Here is a 23,016-nt window from a genome sequence, read left to right as displayed (position 1 = left end):
TTTGTGAAACTCCAAAGTCAAAGTGTTCTCACACGATTTTGAAGGTTACAAGGTCCACGAGCTTAAATTGGAAAGGTTGATTCTGTCGTCGTCAGTGAACTCTCTAAACTCCCCTTACGACTAATTGCAGGTAACTTTATTTTGATATTTGTTCAACTTCTGCTACTTATTGAAAGGTCCTTTCATTTCATTGATAATTAAATGTTTGGGTGAGTATATTCTCTTGTTAGCAATTCGGGATACGACAAAAATTCGGTACGGGAATAATTCGAGAATTATTCGCTGATTCAAAAAAAATGGTACGGTCAAATATTCGGTCAAAAATTCGCAATACGGCAATTATGCGGTGTTTAATTAATACGCGTTTTAAACGTTTAGTTACAAAAATTCGGAAGTAAAAAATTTGTGACATTATGTTAGTAAATATTAATAATAGTTGCCATTCTTTACAACATAACAAACATATCTAAACAATTTAGCTACAAAAACATTGAAACCAATTGAATGGTCCATATAGGTACCTTCATTTATTTTTTCTTGGGTTGAAATTAATGTTCAAATTTCAAAATACACACACACCATGACACGACAATTTAAATATTGCCCAAAAAATATAAAAGCAAGACTTTTGGATTAATTTATCACTAACAATGTAAGAGTGAGAGACTTAAAATAAGAGTGAGGACATAAAGTACATAAAAAATAACAAAAACGCAACCGAATTTTTATTTATTTTATTTTTTTGGAATAGAATTTTTTAGTCAGTATTATTCGTTTCAAAACAAAAAATCGCAAATTATTGCGAATTTTTCAAACATTCGAAAGTATTATACGTTTTACCCTTTAAAAATTCGATTCGCGAATAATTCGGCGAATTGCTAACAAGAGTGTATTCTGCATTTTCTGATCTTAATTACTTGCTAAAGATGTTCGCCTTCAATCCCAGTCTCTCTCTATCTTTATGGGCACTTGGGTATTAGTTAACGGTCTTTCCCTTTTCTTTGAAAGCAAGTTGGAATCAGAACTTACACTTGAACTGGACTGAATTGAAAGATTATATCCTCATACCCTGGTGCCAATCTGTCATCCCGAGTGTTTGTTAACGTGGGGGATGAAGGTGCAAATATATTTGGAGTTACAAAGGATGGAAGGAAGTCTAAAACCTCAATTACCTGAATTACGTCGTCGCCTACCTACCAACTTACCTGGATAATTTTGAATACATATCAAAGAAACAATCAATGAAGAGATGAAATGATGTATAGTAGTACTCACGAGTCTCTTGACGGCTATAAAATGATTTCCAATCGTTCAATGTCCCAAAGAGTAACCGATTTCATCTTCTTTACCTCAATGCCCTAGCTGGATGCTGCTTCTAAGTTCTAACCATTATGTTATTAGTTCATGATCAAATCCTGAATCTAATCCCTATAAAACTTCTCATGCTCACCAATTCGCTCACGTAAATAAAATAGGTGTGAATTGCTTCTTGTCCATGAATTGCTTCACTATCTTTAGATGATCCTTCCTAAAGATGAGTTTACGCTTTCTCATGATCACAGAAGAAACCCTCGCAAGTACAACACACATAAGTGAGTCCTAGAGTGTCATTCCAGAACTCTTTGGTGTAGTCCTCAAGATTTCTCATCCTTTGTTTTTAATTATTGACGTTACTGTTCCGGCCCCCACAAATGTGGCCCAATATAAGCCCAACTATAAACAAGCCCACGCTCAGAGCCCAACTATAAACAAGCCCACGCTCAGAGCCCATGCTCAGAGCCCAACTATAAACAAGCCCACGCCGAGCCCCATGCTCGAGCTTAACTATAAACAAGCCCACGCCGAGCCTATGCTCGAGCTTAACTATAAACAAGCCCACGCCAGAGCCCAACTATAAACAAGCCCACGCCGAGCCCAACTATAAACAAGCCCACGCCGAGCCCATGCTCGAGCCCAACTATAAACAAGCCCACGCCGCCCATGCTCGAGCTTAACTATAAACAAGCCCACGCCGAGCCCATGCTTTCGAGCTTAACTATAAACAAGCCCACGCTCAGAGCCCAACTATAAACAAGCCCACGCTCAGAGCCCATGCTCAGAGCTTAACTATAAACAAGCCCACGCTCAGAGCCCAACTATAAACAAGCCCACGCTCAGAGCCCATGCTCAGACCTTATCTATGAAAAAGCCCATGCTCAAAGCCTACATTCCACGAGCTGACAGATGTCCCGCCAGTTCTCCAACTTCAATCCACGAACTGACATTTCTCCCGCCAGTTCTCCAACTTCAATCCACGAATCGACAGCTCCCGCCATTCTCAACTTCAAATCCACGAATCGGCCAGTTCTCCCGCCAGTTCTCCAACTTCATCCCACGAGCTGACAGTTCTCCCGCCAGTTCTCCAACTTCATCCCACGAGCTGACAGATGTCCCGCCAGTTCTCCAACTTCATCCCACGTTCTCCCGCCAGTGAAACCAACTTCATTCCACGAGCTGACAGATGTCCCGCCAGTTCTCCAACTTCAATCCACGAACTGACAGTTCTCCCGCCAGTTCTCCAACTTCATCCCATGAGCTGACAGTTCTCCCGCCAGTTCTCCAACTTCATCCTACGAAATGACGGATGTCCCGCCGGTTCTCGACTTCATCCCACGAAATGGCAGTTTCCGCCCGGCTCTCCAACTTCATCCCATGATTGGACAGGCCAGTTCTCCAACTTCTTCCCACGATTGGAATATTGGAGAACGAGGAAGTAACTATCACCAATGCTACTTATAAAATCCAACCTTCGTCATTTTTCCAGAACTACGCAATCGAGACTTGATCCCAAGCAATATCTTTGGGTACGTAGGCAACTTTCAAAATCGAAGTCCAGTCTCATCTTTCCCCAATCACCATCTCCTTCACCATCTCCAAAAATCATTACTCACAACCCTCAACTGGTGTGTTTTGGCAAATCTAGATAAAACTATAGAAAGAACTGAATCTATTTTTCATTTCTTGAATTGTTCATTGTACAATTAGTACCTATTTATACTTGTAGATTATAATGTTAGTTCTAACCGATTTGCACATGATTTGTTATAACGAAAAACCGAAGTTAGTTATTCTATTCTTGAGTCACCACCGCTGACGATCTTTAACTTCGATATCTTATTTCCCCAAGCTTTCAAAGTTTGAAGGGAGAGGAGCGGTCGAAAGCTTGGATATCAAGTATTGAAAACGCTGTGATGACAGACCTTTAGTAAACAAGTCTGCAATTTGATCCTTGGTGCATAAGTACCGTTCAACTGTTTTATTGACAACTAGCTCTCGACATAATGGTAATCGATTTCAATATGTTTTGTACGAGCATGGAAAATGGATTCTTGGCCAAGGAAATAGCAACGAGATTATCGCAATGAATGAATGGTACTTTCAACAAAGGTATATGCATATCTCTCAAGAGTACCCGAATCCAATAAACTTCAAGAGCAATATGTGCCAAAGACCTATACTCGCCTCTGTAGAAGATCTAGCAACTGTGTGTTGTTTCTTTGTCATCGAGGAGATCAAATTATTGCCTAAAATACACAAAATCCAGTTATGGATCTTCTATCCATAGACAAACCGACCCATCCAGATCATCGTAAAAGCTTGAATATGTAACTCTCCTTTTCTTGAACCAAATGCCATAATCAATTGTACCTTTTAAGTATCTTAATATTCTCTTTACTTCGACAAATGTGTAGTTCTTGGAGAGTGCATGAATTGGCACTCATGTTAACAAACAAAAAAAATATCCGGGTCTAGTCCAAGTAAGATATTGTAAAGCTCCTACCAATGATCTGTAAGAAGTAGGATCAGCTAGAAGTTCACCTGTATGGTTATCCAATCTGCAAGTGGTGGAGATTGGAGTTGGATAAGGCTTGGCATTGACCATATTTGACTTTTGCAGAAGATCATAGACATACTTTGTTTGAGAAAGAAAAATTCCACTTGAGTTCCTTTGAACTTCTAATCCCAGAAAGTAATGAAGTGAACCCAAGTCTTTGATTGCAAAACATGAACTGAGTTGACTGATTGTATCATGAACATTCTGAATAGAACTTCCTGTAATCAAGATATCATCCACATATACAAGAATATATGTGATGAAGGAGTCTTCCTTGTGAATGAATAATGAATGGTCTGCCTCAGAAGTATGAAAACCAATGCCTAATAGGGCCTGAAACAATTCTTCATACCAGGCACGAGGAGCCTGTTTAAGACCATATAAGGACTTAAGTAATTTACAAACATAAGTAGGTTTCATAGTATCAACAAATCCTCTTGGCTGATTCATATATACATCTTCCTTCAAGTGACCATGGAGGAAAGCATTAGATACATCTAATTGTCGAATATCCCAGTTGAAATGAACTGCAAGAGAAATCAGGAGTCTGATAGTTGTTGGTTTTGCCACTGGACAGAAAGTTTCATCAAAATCTATACCACTCTTTTGATGATAGCCTTTAGCAACTAGTCGAGCTTTATATTTGTCAATGGAGCCATCTGACTTCTGTTTTAATCTAAAAACCCATTTGTTGTCCAGAACATTTTGAGATGAAGATGGAGGTACTAAAATCCATGTTTCTGTCTTAAGTAGTGCATTGAATTCAGATACCATGGCAGCTCTCCAGTCTGGATCTTTAACAGCTTGTGTAAAGCAAGTAGGAGTGGGAGGTAGTTGAGATAAAGAAGCATGCAGAGCATGTGGTAAAGGGTGTCTATTTACGTTAAAGCTTTTAGGCTTGAAAATGCCATTTTTAGACCTTGTTTGCATTGAATGAGGTTTGGAAGAAATTTCAGAAGGAATGGAAGATTCAATATGCATTTCTGAAGATGTTTGAGGTAAAGGAATGACTGAGTCAATATGCATTTCTGAAGATGTTGGAGGTAAAGTGAGATCAGACGTAGAATAAGATGGAGAAGACTTTTGAAAATGTGAAATGAATTGAGAAATAGACAGGACAGTATTAGAATCTGAATGTTCTTGGAAAGGAAAATTTGCCTCATTGAAAATAACATGACGTGAGATATAAACTCTACCTGTGTTTACATCAAGACATCTATATCCTTTGTGATTAAGAGAGTATCCAAGAAAAACACATGCCTTGGATCTTAACTCAAGCTTGTTTGAAACATATGGTCTTTACCAAGGAAAGCATTGACAACCATAAGTTTTTAACATAGAGTAATCAGGAGTTTGTTTATTGAGTTTTTCCCAAGGTGAAATATGATTCAAAGAAGGAGATGGAAGTCGGTTAATTAGATAAACAGATGTTGAAAAAATTTCTACCCAATAATTTGAAGGAATGCATGATTGAGCTATAAGAGTCCGAGACATGTCAAGTATATGTCTATGTTTCCGTTCCACAACACCATTCTGTTCAGTGTGTGTGGGGCAGTAAACCCGATGTTTGATACCTGAAGTGTATAAGAAATCTTCAAAACTATTACTAGTGAACTCACCACCATTATCGGACCTAACACATTTTATTTTCAAATTAAGAAAATTTTCTATAAAAGACTTGAAATTATGAAAGACTTTATCAAAATCGACTTGAATACAAGAGGAAAGAACCAAGTATATCTAGTATAATCATCTAGTAGAGTTGCAAAGAACTTGAATCCTTTAAAAGAAGCAATGGGAGAAGGACCCCAAAGATCCACATGTATAATTTGCAAGGGTGCGAGTAGTTTTACATGTAGAATTATTAAAAGGAAGCTTTGTACTTTTTTTCCTAAAGCACAAGCATTACAAAAAGGAAGCTTTGATGAAGATTCTACTTGAATGCTTTTTCTTGAATAAGCTTGTGAAGGATTGTAGTGCTGGATGGCCAAGTCTCATATGCCAAGTAGCTGATGAAGCCTTATTGGTAAAGAATGCATGATGTTGTCTTTGAATGAGATTTGAAATGAATGGGATAGAGACCATTTTCAGTTGGCCCTTGGAAAAGCATCTTCCCCATGCAATGTCCTTGACAAAGAAAGAAGTGGGAGTGAAAATGAGTACACACTGATTATCATTTACAAACTTGTGGACACTTAAGAGATTATGTGTAATTGGGGAACATGCGATATATCATTCATTTTAAATTGATGTGAAGAATGATAAGTACGGAATAAAGAAGAACCTGAATTTTGTATAGGTAGTCCTTGACCATTTCCTACCATGACCTTATCTTTTCCTTTGTAATCATTATGAAGAGAAAGATTGGCCAGATCTGGTGTAATATGATTTGATGCCCCCTGCATACCAAAGTAGGAATCATCAGGTGTATAAGAATCATGTTGTATAGGTTCATTCTGTGAATCTGAGTTGATCTGATTGTTGGTGTCACTAAAACTTGCCAACATAGCTAGTTTTGCAGGTGGTATCCTTCCAACATAGCTATGATTCATTCGATTGTGACAATCAATGGCCACATGACCAAATTTGTTACAGATTTGACATTGAGGTCGTGTGCCATTTGAGTTAGAACCATTTGAGCTGGAAGCATTGTTGGAACCAGAATTCTGTTGATATCCATTGGTATATGAATTTCCTCGTCCACTATGATTATTGCCTCTACCATTTCCTCTATAATAGCCTCTGCCATTTCCTCTCTGATATCCTCTGCCAGAACCTCTGTTGTTCCCAGAAGAACCTCTATTTGAGTTATTATAATAACTCATTGCTGTAAATGCTTGATGTATCTGCTCAGAATTCAAAGTACCCTTGCTGTCTTCAATTGTCAGTTCTTCACTGAGAATGAGACCATGTAATTCATCTAACATGACTGGATCATTGTTTGACCTTGTACGAATTGAAGTTGCAAAGGGTTTGTATTCATTAGGCAATCCACTTAAAATCTTAAAGATTATATCACCCTCACTCATAGGTTCACCAGCAGCAGCAAGATTATCAGTTATCATTTTAATCTGTTGAAGATACTCAGGCATAGAAGACGCTCCTTTCTTAAGACTTTGTAATCGAGTCTTAAGTTGGCTGGTGTGCGCTCTAGAGATTATAGACAACCGCTTTTCTAAAGTAAACCACAATTGTCTTGATGTAGGAATCCCAACAACATAAGGTAATAGATCCTCAGACAGAGTAGCATTAATCCAGATTAATAACATTTGATCGCGTTTCATCCATGATACATAAGCAGGATTAACAACAACTGTACCATTATCAGAGTTAATAAACTTTTGAGGACACAGATCTGTACCTTCAATTAAGCCATTGAGATCATAAGTATAAAGAACAGGAATAAAAAGAGACCTCCACATCAGATAGTTCTCTCGTTTCAACTTGATTGGTACCATGTTAGAAATATTCTCAAATGAATAAAGTGTTACGTGGTGGTGCGACCATTGGAAGATTGATTGAACTCATAACTTGATTTGGAGTATTAAAGTCTTGAGTTGGTATTGAAAACCTCTCGTGAATCTTGATTCAAAGAATTGAAACCGTGATTCAACAAAGCAACCCGTGATTCGAGCAAGAAATCCTTGATTGAAAGATCTTAAGCCTTGATTAAGATTATTAAAACCATGAGTTTGAATATTGAGACCTTGATTAGGTAGATTGAATCCATGATTCAAGACTAAAAACCTTGATTAGGAAGATTGAAATCATCGTAACTCGATTTGAAACCTAATTGATCGATTTTGCGATCATTAGAAGAGTTGTTCAATTGGATTTAGAGCATCGGTGGAAGAGTTTACCGCGATTTGAGTTGATGACATTGATGTTGTCATCAATTGGTATTGAGTTTAGATTGTTTGTTGTTGTTGGAAGGATGGTTTTAAAGAAGATTTCATCACGAAAATTAGGATTTGAAGGTTCTTTAACTTGATTTGTTCTAGCCATGACTTCTATTTGATTAAGAAGATAGATTTGAAGAAAATAGGATTGAGCTCAAATGAACATTAATGGAGATCAACACCGTTTGGTGATTTTGGCTCGATACCAAGATAAAACTATAGAAAGAACTCAATCTATTTTTCATTTCTTGAATTGTTCATTGTACAATTAGTACCTATTTATACTTGTAGATTATAATGTTAGTTCTGAAACCGATTTGCACATGATTTGTTATAACGAAAAACCGGTTAGTTATTCTCATCACGAGTCACCACCGTTGGCGATCTTTTAACTTCCGATATCTTATTTAATCTTGTGAAACAGTTACATTTTTCATCATTGCAAGAGTAGGCTCTATTTCTTCTAAAGAATGCTCTTGTAATCTCTTACTTCTTTTTGGATTCACAATTCTCCGTTTGCTTTGGTCCTTAGACGGTGTTGTATACCCTGATGTATTCTTAGGAACATGATCTACAAAATATTCTTGTTTGGGTTCAAGGAGGTCATCTTCTAGTCCTCATTCACTCGCATTAGCTAACTCAAAAATGTTCCTCTCTTGAGTCCCAACTGCCGTGACATTTATAGAATCCTTTTCATATGATTCTGCCATACCGGCTGAGCCTCCTCTATTAGAAGCACACTTACTGACAGTTGGTCCACCTCTAGACATTGAACCCCCTTTAGGGGATGTCCCACCTTTAGTAGCAGAGCCACCTTTAAAATGTTTTCTTGCAGAAGTATCTCCTCTTACATCACTTTGATGTTGATGCTGACAGTTAATTTGTGTAGGTGTACTTAATTCCCCCTCATATTTTTCTTGCTCAATCATATGAAAGGAATTCACGTTATGCACAATTGGCTTACTAGGTTGCTCTCTGGTGATATAGAAATTACATCGGAGTCCTGAGCTTCAGTGCTATTGTTCACCACATTAATGACTTCAGTTACATTAGAACCCAATCCATCTGGAAATAGCGCCAGAGTGCCTAGATTATATTGTGTTGCTTTTTTGCTGCTAAGAACCTAAGAAGTGTCCATTTGATTCCAATAAAAAATCACCATTTCAAATTGACCAGTACCACACTGTAGTCACGTACCAGTACCGAACAAAGTTTTATTGTCCAACTGCACTGATTAAGTCGGGCGCTCAACTTCCTGAGGATCTTGTAATTTATTAGCTGTCATAGTATCCAAACAGTCTCATAATAACAGTATTTTCTAAATGGAAGGATTTTGTTCCAGCTGTATTACATTTCCAAAATTAGACTACATGGTATTTGCCTTTAGATAAAATCATACTATATTCAAGGGTTTTGTTCTAGATGTATGTACTGTTAGAATAGTTATATGAGCATAGCAACTAGAGTAGAACAGAAAAAACAGTAGACAATGACAACAGTAACATGGAACAACCAAAGCGCATATTAGGCTGTCCTTAAAGAAAGATTTCGCTCCTTCCAGTGATATCTAAAGCCATACCTCAATAACACAAACAATAACTCAAAGTAAAAGATTGATCTTTTGATTGCCGTATTAAAGCACTCTCCTTTGTTCTACTACAAATTCTTTCTTTAAGATTGTTAGAATAGTTGTATATAACACAAAGAACTAGAAGTAGAACATAAAACAGCGATGACATGAACAATGTAGTAACGATGGAACAACCAAGGCGCGTGGCAACATTGGCGTCTTCTTCACAGGATTCAATGGTTTACGGTAGTTTGACTTGCACTAGAACAAACTACCCTCTAGAACGATTGATAACTCTCTCTCTGACTAGCAATGAAGAAGAAAGAAGGGCAACAACAGTAGCTTGGGTTTAGAATTGCGAGATGTTTTTCTCTCTTGAATATCTCTTATTAGGACAGGGATCGGGTTGGGTTCGGTCGGATATGGCTATATCCGAATCCGAATCCGAATAATTTCACAGTATCCGAACCTGAACCCGAACCCGATTATATCCAAAATGTAATATCTGAACCCGACCCAAACCGGACTAACCCGATCGGATAACACTAAAAATTCAAAAAAACCCAAAAATTATATTTGAATCCGAACCCAAACCCGACATACCCAAATCCGACCCGAATACGTAAACGGATATAAAAATCGACCCGAACCCAATGTATTCGGTAATCGGGTCGGGTCGGATTCGGGTCTACCTGACCGGATTCCATGCCTTACCTCTTATGGACGCAAAGTCCTTGTTTATATAGAGGTAAATTCGTATGTTTCCAAAACAAATAAAGACTCCTATTTGAATATACACTCGGTATCCAAATCAGATAATGACTCATACTGGGAATAGTAATATGAAATACTAATCATCAAGAGATTCCAACATGTACTAATGGATTTCTCCTTGCTGGAGATTGCATATTCGAGAGTGGCAGAGAAATTTGAAGTTAATCGATTATTCTTATTGACCAGAAAAGAAAACTAATACAATGTTCATATGATTAAATACCATATTACTAATCATATGTCCTATGGAGCCAACTGATCAAGGAGCAAAAAAAGGCAAAAAAGATTGACCAAAATTTCAAAAGGAAAGATTATATATTTGCTTAATCAAAGATTATATATTTATGTAAGATTCTAATATTTGACTAAAAAGAAATAAAAATATATTTCTTCATATTTGCGTTACCAAACAATATCGTCGTTCCTTATAAAAGAGGTCTAGTAATTGCCTGTATCTGAAACATAAGTACTTCAAATCATGGCTTTAAAGGTTTGTCTAACCTTGTTGGTAGTGTTGTTTATGAAATTGCAGCACTTAAGAGCTGAAGGAAATAGAAGTTTAACATGGTTTGAAGACCTGGAGTTGGAAGAGCAACTAAAGATACTCAACAAACAATTCGTCAAGTCTGTTCAGGTAACAACGTGTTTAAAGAAAATGTCAAGATAAACATATAGAATAAACATATCATTGCCACAATCCAAGTTTTTGTTCTAAACATACTGAATCCAATATTGATTTATGAATAGTGGAAAGGCCAGTTAAGCAAAGTGTTAAAGAAAATATATTTTTTTTCTAGAGATTTAAAAGGGAGTAAGGGACTACAGCATTCCTAGCTTCTCTTTGATTGATAGCTCTATAATACACTCTCCTTGCCAATCCCCATTACAATATTATTAAAAGCTTACATCAAATGGAAACATCTCAAAACTATCTACAATGTTTGTAGAGATCACGTTAAGAGAGGCTAAATGATCTGCAGCCATTCAACTACCTTAAACAGAGGAATAAGTTGGTCTATATAGCGTACTCCATTAGGACATTTAGGCATTACCAACTACCTGTGGCTCTTCCACTCTTCTAGTGCCTTGTATGGCTTTCAGAAGCCACTTCTACCTTTAATAGTTGCTTCCTTGAGCATCTTTGGAGGCCCACTTCATGAAATGTGAATGCCTCATGTGAATTTTTCGAAAAATTGGATCATCATGAGAAGATCCTGTTATATTTTGCTGGAAGAATTATGTTGAAGCTAGCCAAGTAAGATTTACAAGGAAAAATAAATTGGTGTTTTCAATTTCTTATTAGGTTGAAGCGGGTCATGTATTTGACTGCATCGAGATCAACAAACAACCAGCACTTGATCATCCCTTACTCAAAGATCACAAAATTCAGGTATTTTGTCTATGTTGCTCTTTCTCGAGAGTAGTCTTGCTCATACCAACAAAAATGTATTGTATAGGATTTAGTTGTTAGATCTTTGATTAATCAATATCATCTAAGTTGGCAAGTCAACTCATTGTCATAGTCATTCTTCACTACTCCTTTTCATTTCCAACTTATTTATATCTAAATAGATGAAACCAACTATCCTTCCGGATCCAAATGGTGTATTGGACAAAGCTTCATCAGATACAGGATCAAGGACGACACTGAAAAGTATAAACTGCCCAAAAGGAACCGTACCAATTCGCAGGACTAGAAAGGAAGACTTGATAAGAGCTAAAGCTTTAGTGGAAGAACGCTTTACTGATATTAGTGCAGATATTCCTCGACCTGGTCAACATGTACTTCCATTCTCCTTTTTGTTCTCTTAATAAGTTTACATGCTTTAGATTTTTTATTACATTTATAATTATGATATTGTTGTAATTAATTTACGCTTTTTACTATTCAAATTTGTCTGGTACACAGCTTGCGATTGTAAGATCCAAATTGGATAACGGAGAATTTGAACAATTTCATGGAACTGAAGCATTAATGAATGTGATTAGACCAGGAGTAACTGAGGACGGTCAATCGAGTTCGTCCCTAATTTGGGTTGAGCGTGGTACAATTGCTGTAGGAGATGTTGACCAAGTTATAGCAGGATGGACAGTAAGTTTACGTAACAATTCTGAAGTAATAAATTTTACATCCGATTATTTATTGAATAGATGTAGGGTTAGACAGATCCGAACTTGTATTCATGACATATAAATTTTACATCCGATTATCCGAATAACCTTTTTCTCTTACTACATTCATTGAGCTTTAGAGCACAAGAGAAAATCCCTACAAGCAACTAGAATTGCCTAATATGTACGTACTCAGATATTACAAACACATGTAAGCTACATGCACCCGGCCACTTTAGACCTTAACAGAAAGGACACAACATGGGATGACCAACCAAAGTTAAAGTAGGCATTACTTTCTATAATACAGCTAGGACAGCTAGGTGCGAATGTGCAATGAATCCATTACTATACTGCGAGTTGTCCTTGCCAAGAAGGCAAGACACAAGGTAGTGAAATCCAATCCTGCGTACTGGTGGAAAATGTTGTTCTTACTATGTCTCTCGCATATGTCAACTTTGAAAATGTTCAAATGGATGGTTATAGGATAAGAGATCAGGTAGCAAGAGAGAGAATCAGAGGGCTGAATCGGTTTATGATGTCTATTGAAGCGGTGTGTAACTCTGGTAACTCGGATGCTGGTGGCGTTTGCACCCCAGAGCTCTGGTATCATCACCCAAATGTTCTGCCACTAAGCTAGCTGGCATTAACTGTCACTTTAAATTAATTTTAATATAATTATTGTTATATTGGTAAAAAAAAAAAATTTTTTTTTTTTTGGAAAATGTTCAAATGAACAATTATATATTTGGAGGCTTGAGAATGAGTGTTTTGAAAAGAAAATATAGATTTTTTTTTATTAAAACTACATTCCTTTTCCTTAGCAATCTAATATGGCAGGGTACCACGGAATATCAATGGAAAACAAAAAAAGTTGAATTTCAATACTAGTTTTTTCTCAGAAAGTTAAAGTCATTTACTTCAAATCATTACATGCGAATTGTAAAGAAATGCATTTTGGAAAATTTACTTATCATAAGTCGTGTTTCTAGAATCGCTATTCAAATTATCTTCTTACTCCAAGTTGTTGCTCTGACAAGAATTGTCCGTTGACAGGTAGACCCAGTACTATATGGTGACGACAAGACTCACTTTGTCACATTTTGGAAGGTAAGTTTGAGATGGTTTAATATTTATAGTATGGTTTGTCTGGCTTGATTATTACAGTTAAGTAAATCTTTTTCATTTGCTTACTTAATTATGTTTGTTTTTTATCTATGTTATTATTTCTCTGTAAAACAGACAATTGCTGGTGGCAGAAAGACAGGCGGTTGCTTCAATCTTCTTTGTCCTGGTTTTGTCCAAGTAGATCATGACTATCCTGTCGATCAAGTCCCCTTTTCCGATGTTTCGGTTTATGATGGACCTCAAATTGAGAGGAAGTTTTCCATTTACCAGGTATACCAGGAAAACATGTTATTATTCCAACAAACTGTATGTTATTACTCACTAGCCAGTATATTTCTTATTGTTTTATGTTTCTTTCTTTCTTTTCTTTTTTTCGTTTTTGCGTTTTCTAGACCAAATTTTTCCATTGAAAGTCTAAATAATGTGAAATCTGATGGCAATTGAAAAGTCAGCACAAAATTGAATGTCAATACTTTTGTTAATCTACCTTTGAAATAAAATAAATAACTAAAAAAATCATTGGGGAGGGGGTTTAGGCAGACTGTTATAAAAAATTCAAAGGTAAAGCTGGGGGGACGTAACGAGCCTCACCTCACCTCATTACAAGGATAAGTCACCTAGATGCTAAAGACCATGAGACTTTGGTTTTATTTAGAGTGAGAATTTACCCATTGTCACAAAGGTGAAACTTGGGGACTGTGGAGTTACACCTCCACATTGGTGCCACTAGGATTTTTCAACTCCTTATACACTATGATGTATTGTATAATATCCACACTAGATAGTTTCTAATGGGGAAATTTTACAACTACACGTCAGTTGGAGTGACGTCCAAGTTAGAATTAAAGAGAAACGCCACTCCAAGTGACGTTTGTGCTCACTTGTGCATGATGTCTGAGCTTATTTTATAGGTGCGTCTTTTACCAACTTGTATATGGGTGGAGAATTCTCCATTTGGTTTATTAGTTAATCTATGGTTTGCATCCCCATTGGGAGGTTTTTTTTTAGGGTATTTTTTGAGTTTTGGGTGTAAACTTTACACCCCTTGGAGAATCTTGCATTGCAATCTTATATACACTTGCCCTCTTTAACAAATGTAGGTAGGTGCTCATCAGCTCATGTAGAGGAGGAACACTAGCTACGTAGTCAGCAGTTCCGTTCCTTTTCCTATATGCATGCACAAAGTGATATCTATGAACAGATTAATCATTCCCTGTATGGTTCTTGTGTTGTTTAGGCAGTGCCATGGTGGTTTTTCTGTACCTATAGGTATCCGAGTAGCTGTTAGAGAGTTTGTTACAACTTGCAACAACCACCTTCTTTAAGTCATGCATTAGGCCTCCTTTTAATCCTTATTGTATTGCTAAATTCATTGAAAATGACTAAGCTCATACTTGTGGAATTAGTATATGCTAGCACTTCATTCCCTTCATCATATATCATTCCTCCAATACCACATTTTTTTGTAGATAAATGACCGTAAGGATTGAGTTTGAACGTTACATTGCTCGACAGAGTAAGTATTAATGCAAGTTTTAAGGATCATCTCTTGTGCAATTTGCACTGTGACCAGTTCTTGAATAACAAAAAGGACTTTATTTGATAGTGATATACACTATTACACCCAATTTCATATTTTTTTTTCTTTTATATTTTTTACATTTTCATTCTTTTCAGGATCATAACAACAATTGGTGGGTGGAACTTGATTCTATTAAAATTGGTTATTGGCCAAACGAGATATTCCCTCGTTTGTATGTAGGGGCAGACCATGTTGGATGGGGAGGACTCACAAGAGTTTCTAAAGATGGGATCCTTAGCCCACCAATGGGATTTGGGAATCTTCCAGATGGTTTCTACAGGCGTTCAGGTTACTTCCAACATATCAAAGTCTTCAACGCCCTGCATGAACCAGTTCAACCATATGGCAAAATTGATACTTTTGTAGACACCCGAAGCTGTTATCAAATAAAGAATGAAGGGTTCACAAGAGACAGGGGGTACGTCTTCACCTATGGAGGTCCAGGAGGACAGTGTGGATAATGGAAACTGTAATGAAATCGTGAAAAAAAAAATAACAAGTGTTTTACAGAGATTTTTTTTCTCGTTCTGCACTTCTGCCATTTTAACTTGTTTTTGTTTTGGAATGTCTATGTTGAATTTTGTTTGTGTCTTATACGAGCTAAAATGGACATGAAAATTCGGTGTTGTTTTGGTAGGAATGGTAGATTTGCAACATTAGGGCATCTCCAATGGGGGTGTAAACCGTATAGTGTAAAGTTTGCATTTCAAGTGTCAAATAACTCTTTCCAATGAGAGTGGTAATGTGGTATGCCGTAGAACTATTAGTTGATAGAGGAGATGGAAAATTCCCCGTCTCGCAATAAATTGATAAATAGTATAGAGGAGGTGGAGAATTCTCCATTTCGCTATCAGTTGATAAATAGTTCGGGCAACACTTAATCGTCCGAACAAAAAAAAATTCGGACGTCACTTTAAGTCACGTCTCTTTTTAGTTCTAAAGTCATAATTTGTAATTTTTTAACTCAATAAGTGACGTCCCACTTTGAATTAAAAAGAAACGTCACTTTTCCGAGTTTAAAATCCAATTTTTTTGAGACTTCTCTATTGGATAGTATAGAGTGTGGATATTTATAAGTTATACAGTAGTATGCAATTAGAGTTGAAAAATCCTAATGGCACATATGTGGAGTCTATGTGGAGGTGTAATTTTACACCCCATTGGAGATGCCCTTAATGGCAGATAGCCCAACCGTGAACTCAACTGATTAATTACCAAAAAAACTGATTAGTTAAAAATCAAAATTGAACTTGTATCGCTGATGGGACCAATTAAAGGCTAAAACTTGAACTTAAAATTAGGACTTAACGAGTGTGGTACTGTGGTTATAGTTTCCATAGTTTTCCATTGCATTTAAGTTCTGTACCATAATAAAAATAAAAATTGCGTTTAAGTTACTAATAGATATTTTTTGAGTTAACTTGTAGAAAAAAAGAATTAAAATAGTTGCTTGCAAAATGCATTAAAATACGTCCTTTTGTTTCTTTACAAACTTCAGGTTCAGTCTTACAGAACACCAGACGTATAAAGGAACGGGGAAGCCTAATTTGGAATCAAGTCAATTAACGCTTCTGTTCCAACAAAACTACTGAAAAATCAAACACAACATGTGAGACGTTTATGCTTAGGGCCTTGGTGAAAAGTTTTTTAAAGCACTATATAAGTCTATAATAAGTGTAGAGAAGTAGATAACACATTACATTCTTTACTCCAACTCTCCAAGGCACCAAAAACAAAGAAATGGACTTCACTCGAAAAGGTTATAAAGAACAACTTTACTCCGTACTCGTAGTTCACAACAACGCCTCCTCATCCCAACAACGCTTACCAAAAGATTATACAATAACTTTTGTTTTTATTAGATTTGATTTAAAAAGAACCAGAAATTGATTTAATAATCTTTATTCTTGTACATTTTTTTGTTAGAGATGAAACCGTTGTTCTTACTTTTGAAATTCTCATTTATATTTCAAACTATTTGTGTGTGTAAAAACTATTTGTGTGTGTAAAGTGGAGAAGAAGAACAATGAGTGTTCCTCTTTACTTTGTATTTGTGTAATGGTCCAACATTGGTTAACTACTGGTCACTAACTTTGTGAGTATATTTAGACTATCTTTAGTCTAAAAGTGTATAAATGTTTTTGTGTTGGGAGATGAACGCACACAAAAGCCACACACACCCTCAGGTTGGGCTTGGGCTTATTGTGTTAGTGGGTTTGGCCAGGCCAATTTCCTAAACTGTTTTTTTTTTGTTTCTTCACCATGTTACTGGTTTTCCATTTACAGTAGATTTCTATCTATGTTTTAGAAACCAAGCCGACTTTTGATCTCTATTTAAAAAGGACTCAGGTCCAGATATTTTTACTCAATTATAGAGACCTAAAACATTTTCTTTCTCTTCTTCATTAAGCCGTTAGAGAGAATTGTGTTGTTATTCTAGTAGCGTAGTGTGCTTTATTATTAGTTATTGAATTTTGTGAGTAGAGACGATTGTGAAGCCTTTTACCGGAATTTCTTCTAAAGAATTGTATTCGCACGCCTTGAGTGTTTTTGTTTCATATGTTTTTTATGTCTTTTCAATTTTCTAACCCCTTATACAACACTTGGGAGGAGAAGTGATAGTGGAGAAGAAAGATCTAGTTCGAGTATGAAGAGACGGTAGGGATTTTTGGAGGAGGAGAGTTTGGAAAGGAGAATAACACGAAAGCAAATTTGGATTTCAAAAGTGAAGAAAGTAAGAATAGCCTAAACGCACATCCCAGACTACTGTTCCTGATGGCATAAACTGTTTCCTGATTTATGAGAAAAGATTGCGAAGAAAATGACATGGAATCCATTGATGTATGAACCGGGGACGTGATTTGTTGAAGCAATAAAAAGTACATTATCACTTCAATCTAGAATCACATTCTAGTCCATAATCAACGGCAAATTTCATTATTTTTCACTTTAGTACTACTTTTTCTTTGAGAAACTTCATTGTAGTACTACAAGAGTGTCTTTATTGACTTATCGTTGGATCAACCATTAAGACTACAATTGTGCTCAAAATCTATTAGTTTGATTGGCAATGGCATGGATAGGGTTGTTATGGATTTTGATAACCCGATAACCTACCTAAATTAAACCAAATCGATAAAAAACAGTTTGGATTTTGGTAATTTGATTTGCTCTCTACCAACTCGAAACCAAATCGAACCGAAAAGATATTGATTTGGTTTCGGGTTTGCCCTCTAATATGAACCCGAACCTATAAGATGACAATTAGTAATATTTATGATTAATTTTGTATATATTTATCAATTGTGTGGCTGAAATTAATTGATTTAATTTATGATTTAATTAATTTTATAGTTTTCAGTTGATCGGTTGGTTTTGCAACATATCAGTTCGATTTCAGATGAAATATAATATTATCGATTCGGTTTTGGATTCCTAATTTGTTTATCGGTTTGGGTTCAGATTTTCCAAAATCCGACCCAAACCGATCTATTGACAACCCTATATATGGACAAAATTTTGTTAAATTCTTCAAATTTTGGCAAAAGGTTTGATACTTTGCTTCCCTAAAAAAAAAAGCATGTCTTCAGTGCGCGAGATGTATAGTGCGCAGGTAATGTGGGCCTTTAGATCAGTACTTTTGTCATGCAATACACACGCACCCTTTAGTATGAGTGGCCTAGATTTGATAGCATACCATATGACGTGCGCACTATAGATTTAGCCAAAAAAAAAATGCAACACAAAATTATTCCAAAAATGGATGAATATCTATTACCAAAAAATTGTAATAAAGTGAGTGTATGTATTTCAGTCAAAATTAGACCTTTAGCATTGTGAAAATTCAAAAATGGACTAATTTTGGACAATGGGCATTTCAAAAGGTTCAATCTATGCAAGGATGACAAATTTCCAATTTTGGTGTTGCTCCAAAAAAGGAGCGAAGATTGTTGGAGTAAATTAGTGAACGTACTACTGGACTACACAAGAAGACCCCCCTCTATTTCTGTCAACGTTTTTGTCGGCAAGACGGACCATGGCAGTTAGTGGCTTAGTGCGCGGTTCGTAATTTTGCGTAGCTTGCGCAATCAGTACAGCTGCAACACCCCTCTTATTCGACCCCCTGTTTGTCCACGCACATGCCGCATTGTCTTGTTCATTGCGATGAAACAAACCATTTGTTGTGTCTATTGTAATAAGACTCAACAACAGAGAACATGACAGTGTATTCATGTTGAAAAATACGAAAGATATGATGCAAGTTGCTACTCCACATTTGTTCTATCTGCATTATGTACAAACGTTTGTCAGCTAAATTCAAGCTTAAAAAAAAATGGGTATTCAACAGCCATTTACTTCACAAAGATTATCGATTTTAGATTCAAAACTAATGGTTCGAACTTCGAAGTATTGAAAACGACTTCAATGCCAATCTTTTGAAATAGTAAATTGATTCACAATATTGAACACTACTCTTTCCGGGACTTGATTCTTCCCTGGGATAAATCTCGCCTGGTGCTTAACAAGATTCTTGTAAGTTACTCTTGTGACAAAATCAATTTCTCAATAAACTTATGTTGAATCGATAATAATGCCATAGACAAAGTTGGAAGTGTAAGCATACAGTGAATTGTGCCTCTCCCTAGGTTTTCAGAAAATATTGTCGTATATGATGTATCATGTATCACGATGTTCCACTAGATTTTGTACTGTACTTGGGTTTACTTTGACCTTTTTATCAAAGAAAAAGTTAAAAACTACTGACACCTGCACTTAAAAAATCATTACTTAACTGGTCGGTTGCCCTCTCAAAGCCGTCTAACTAAAAAAAGTGCACCTGTCAATCATTCAGCAATTTCGGTCACGTAATAAGATAAAGAAAATCTACAGTTGTTGTTCTCTGCTCTAGCTAAATAAAGCAGCCGCTTTAATTGCTCTCTCTCCTCCACACCTTTCGTTTTTCTCTCTGCAACTAACCACCATTTTTCTCTCCCTGAAAAACGCCTTACCTTTACTCTTAAACAGAACCTATATTTGTAATGCTTCCCGAATGCAACAATTTCTCTTTACCAGAATCTCAATGTCTTAAAAAACCCAAAACCCCTGATTTCACTTCAATTCCAAAAAACCCACTTCACTCAATACCTTCCTTCTTCTCTACTCACCCTAGAACATGGCTTTTTCTCAGTGTTATCAGTTTACAATTTTTTCTTGTTTTCATGGTTCGTTCTCTTCCTGTTACTTTCCTTTTACACCAACAACAACAACAGTCCAAACAGTCCCCTTCTTCAAATCCACTAGTAAACCGAGATTGTAAATATGGGAAATTCTATGTTTACGATCTTCCACCCATGTTGAATAAAGATCTTGTAGAGAATTGTCAAGATTTAAACCCTTGGGGGTCTCGTTGCGACGCGCTTTCTAACGATGGGTTGGGCCGACACGCGACCGGGCTAAATGGAGTTGTACCGGATAATTTGGTTTCGACATGGTTTTGGACAGATCAATTTGCTTCGGAAATTATTTTCCACAATCGAATTTTGGGGCATAAATGTAGGACTCAAAATCCTGAGTCGGCTCAAGCGTTTTACATTCCGTTTTATGCCGGACTCGCTGTGGGTAAGTTTTTATGGACTAATTATACTGCTCAAGAACGTGATTTTCACTGTGTAACTATGGTTAAGTGGGTGCAAGAACAAAAATATTGGAATAGATCAAATGGTTGGGATCATTTTATGATGTTAGGTAGAATCTCATGGGATTTTAGACGATCAAAAGATGAAGATTGGGGGTCTAGTTTTCTTTACATCAAGGCGATGAAACATGTTACACGTCTTTTGATTGAAAGAAATCCTTGGGATTATTTTGATGTTGGTGTACCTTACCCTACTGGATTCCATCCTCGAACTGATTCTGATGTAAGAGAGTGGCAGGATTTTGTCCGTTCGCGTAATCGCACGTCACCATTCTCTTTTGCTGGAGGTACACGTGGCACGATTAAAGAAGATTTTAGAGGTTTTTTGCTGAGCCATTGTTATAACGAATCGGATGTGTGTCGAGTTGTGGACTGTGGTCGAACCCGATGTTCAAATGGTAGCTCAGCGATTCTTGAAACGTTTCTTGACTCGGATTTTTGTTTACAGCCAAGAGGCGATAGTTTTACTAGACGGTCAATTTTTGACTGTATGGTTGCTGGTTCAATCCCGGTTTTCTTTTGGAGAAGAACCGCTTATTTTCAATACGAGTGGTTCTTACCGGTTGAACCGGAGAGTTATTCGGTTTTATAGACCGTAGAGATGTGAAAAATGGTACGTCTATAAGAGGGTTCTTGAGAAGTTTAGTAGAGAAGATATTAGGAAAATGAGAGAGAAAGTTATTGAGTATATACCTAAGTTTGTGTATGCTGAACCAATTGAAGGATTAGAGAATACTAAAGATGCATTTGATGTTGCTATTGACGGGGTACTGAGAAGATTTAAAGAAGGATTGAGGTGGTAATAAATGAGAAGGATAGAGACAAAAAGTGTGGTGGATAATAAGAACAAACCTTGGGTTGGTGGATAAATTATAGAATTTGCAGCAGGGAAGATTAGATTAGGAACTATAGGTAGTTTGTAATTTTGTATGTCCAGTTTATTTTGTTTTCGGTTGTTTTTCTTGTTTTTGTTCTGTTTATTCTTGCTTTTCCTTCTAGCACTTTTTGTATTGTTATGTTTAGCACTTCTAGAGAGGGGGTGGGGTGGGGAACTTGTTATTCTTTTGAAGGTTCTCTCTGGAGTTTGGAGGAAGGCATTGTATATAAAATATAAAATAAATACGGGTCTGGCCGTATGGTCAATTTATGGTATTTATGGGCTTCTAGTTTATGTATATATGCTTCAGCACTATTCAATGACACCAGTCTATGAAAATGATGTTTCACCCCTCAATGATTACATGTAAATGATGGATTGTTGGTTTAATTTCAGTTGCTGTTTGGCTTTGTATCCAGTCATTCCTGTGTGAAAAACTTCATTCTTAGATCAATATCGAGGTTAAATATGTCAAAAACTGGATGAGTAGGTGACACTTATTTAGCCTTTCGGCACGAAAGCTTTGCGTGCCCACAAAGATCATGGTGGTGGCCCAAACTGGTTTAACCATGTAGGCCAGGGTGTATGTAAAAGGTTTTCATGGTCTCATTGAAGACGCACAGAAATGTGCTAGAGGCATCACCTTCTTGGTTGCACCTACTGGTCATTGCATTACTAGTGCAATGTTTCATGGAACTATAACCTAGGAGAGAAGCTTATACTGTCTTTAGAAATCTAGCGTTCAGTGTTCTGACTTCTGACGTCTGATTCCAGAGGATATGTAATAGTGTAATACTGATATAGTTGACTGATACAAATATTGATTAATAACCCTAACCCTAATTCGAGCTTTGTCATCAAAACAACGTGATCAAAGAAACATAAGTTCATGCCATAATTGCAATTATACAGTTGACTTGATACAAATATTGATTTAATAAGCCTAATTCGAGCTTTGTCATCCAAACTACGTGATCAAAGAAATGTAAGTCCTTGCGTAGACGTGCGCAAACAACCGACCGACGGAATGAATAAGCAATAGATTAAACTTTACCAGATCTCGCCACTTTTGTAGGTGATTTAAAAATCTGTTGAGGATCCAATTGGAATGATCAATTTGTTGAGAACATGTGGCGAGTCAACCCCTTGCTTGGTTGGTTTAAGTAAACAGCGTTTGATTTGAATAGGCTTGAACTTGGGAATTGGGATACTTCCAGTTAGTTCCAGTTAGGGCAGGGAATCGGGTCGGGTAGATCCGAATTCGACCCGACCTGATTACCGAATATATCAGGTTTGGATTGATTTTTATATCCGTTTATATATTCGGGTCGGGTTCGGATTTGGATATGAATTTTGGCATTTTTTTTTATTTTTAGTGTTATCCAATCAGATTCGGTCGGGTTCGGATATTAAATTTCGGATATAATTGGGTTCGGATTCGAGTTCGGATATTATAAAACTATTCGGATTCGGATATACCATATCCGACCCGATCCCTGCCCTAC

The 23,016-nt window shown here is 36.7% G+C and overlaps 3 protein-coding genes across 4 annotated transcripts; 2 read left to right on the top strand and 1 right to left on the bottom strand.

Annotated features, from left to right (window-relative positions):
- Positions 1-3,757: 3,757 nt before the first annotated feature.
- On the bottom strand, positions 3,758-7,332 carry LOC147513918 (uncharacterized). The gene is made up of 2 exons (XM_086598981.1): positions 6,159-7,332; positions 3,758-5,070 (listed from the first exon to the last, which is right to left on the bottom strand). The coding sequence occupies exons 1-2, from the start codon at positions 7,330-7,332 to the stop codon at positions 3,758-3,760; spliced, it is 2,487 nt and encodes an 828-aa protein (XP_086455107.1).
- Positions 7,333-10,554: 3,222 nt separating this feature from the next.
- On the top strand, positions 10,555-15,557 carry LOC147513917 (protein neprosin-like). Of its 2 annotated transcripts, none has more exons than XM_086597241.1 (7): positions 10,555-10,751; positions 11,421-11,507; positions 11,690-11,899; positions 12,027-12,209; positions 13,286-13,339; positions 13,472-13,627; positions 14,827-15,023. In XM_086597241.1, exons 1-7 carry the CDS (start codon positions 10,596-10,598, stop codon positions 14,845-14,847), a joined length of 867 nt encoding a protein of 288 aa, XP_086453367.1. In that variant the 5' UTR covers positions 10,555-10,595; the 3' UTR covers positions 14,848-15,023. The 2 variants fall into 2 exon arrangements, with proteins under 2 accessions (XP_086453367.1, XP_086453366.1); XM_086597240.1 differs by lacking the exon at positions 14,827-15,023 and adding an exon at positions 15,035-15,557 and having other exon boundaries at positions 10,576-10,751.
- A 4,206-nt stretch (positions 15,558-19,763) lies between these two features.
- LOC147513916 (xyloglucan galactosyltransferase XLT2-like) lies at positions 19,764-21,786 on the top strand. Its single transcript, XM_086597238.1, is given in 3 exon segments — positions 19,764-21,218; positions 21,221-21,262; positions 21,265-21,786. Coding segments are annotated over 3 exon segments (1,455 nt in total). The 5' UTR covers positions 19,764-19,978; the 3' UTR covers positions 21,438-21,786.
- The last annotated feature ends 1,230 nt before the right edge of the window (positions 21,787-23,016 follow it).

Source organism: Coptis chinensis, chromosome 3 (assembly GCF_015680905.1).
Source record: "Coptis chinensis isolate HL-2020 chromosome 3, ASM1568090v1, whole genome shotgun sequence".
Taxonomy (NCBI): Eukaryota; Viridiplantae; Streptophyta; class Magnoliopsida; order Ranunculales; family Ranunculaceae; genus Coptis; species Coptis chinensis.
The sequence above is the reverse complement of the archived record's forward strand: the minus strand, read 5'-3'. Positions and strand labels throughout refer to the sequence as shown.

Bases quoted from the DNA above. Each gene is read 5' to 3' on its own strand.
- LOC147513918 (XM_086598981.1), bottom strand. From the start codon at position 7,332: ATGGTACCAATCAAGTTGAAACGAGAGAACTATCTGATGTGGAGGTCT. The intron at 5,071-6,158 runs GTTCTTCTTTAT...ATGTAAACACAG, and splicing joins ACTACCTATACAAAATTCAG to GTAGAGTTTATATCTCACGT.
- LOC147513917 (XM_086597240.1), top strand. From the start codon at position 10,596: ATGGCTTTAAAGGTTTGTCTAACCTTGTTGGTAGTGTTGTTTATGAAA. The intron at 11,508-11,689 runs GTATTTTGTCTA...ATATCTAAATAG, and splicing joins TCAAAGATCACAAAATTCAG to ATGAAACCAACTATCCTTCC. The intron at 12,210-13,285 runs GTAAGTTTACGT...GTCCGTTGACAG, and splicing joins AAGTTATAGCAGGATGGACA to GTAGACCCAGTACTATATGG.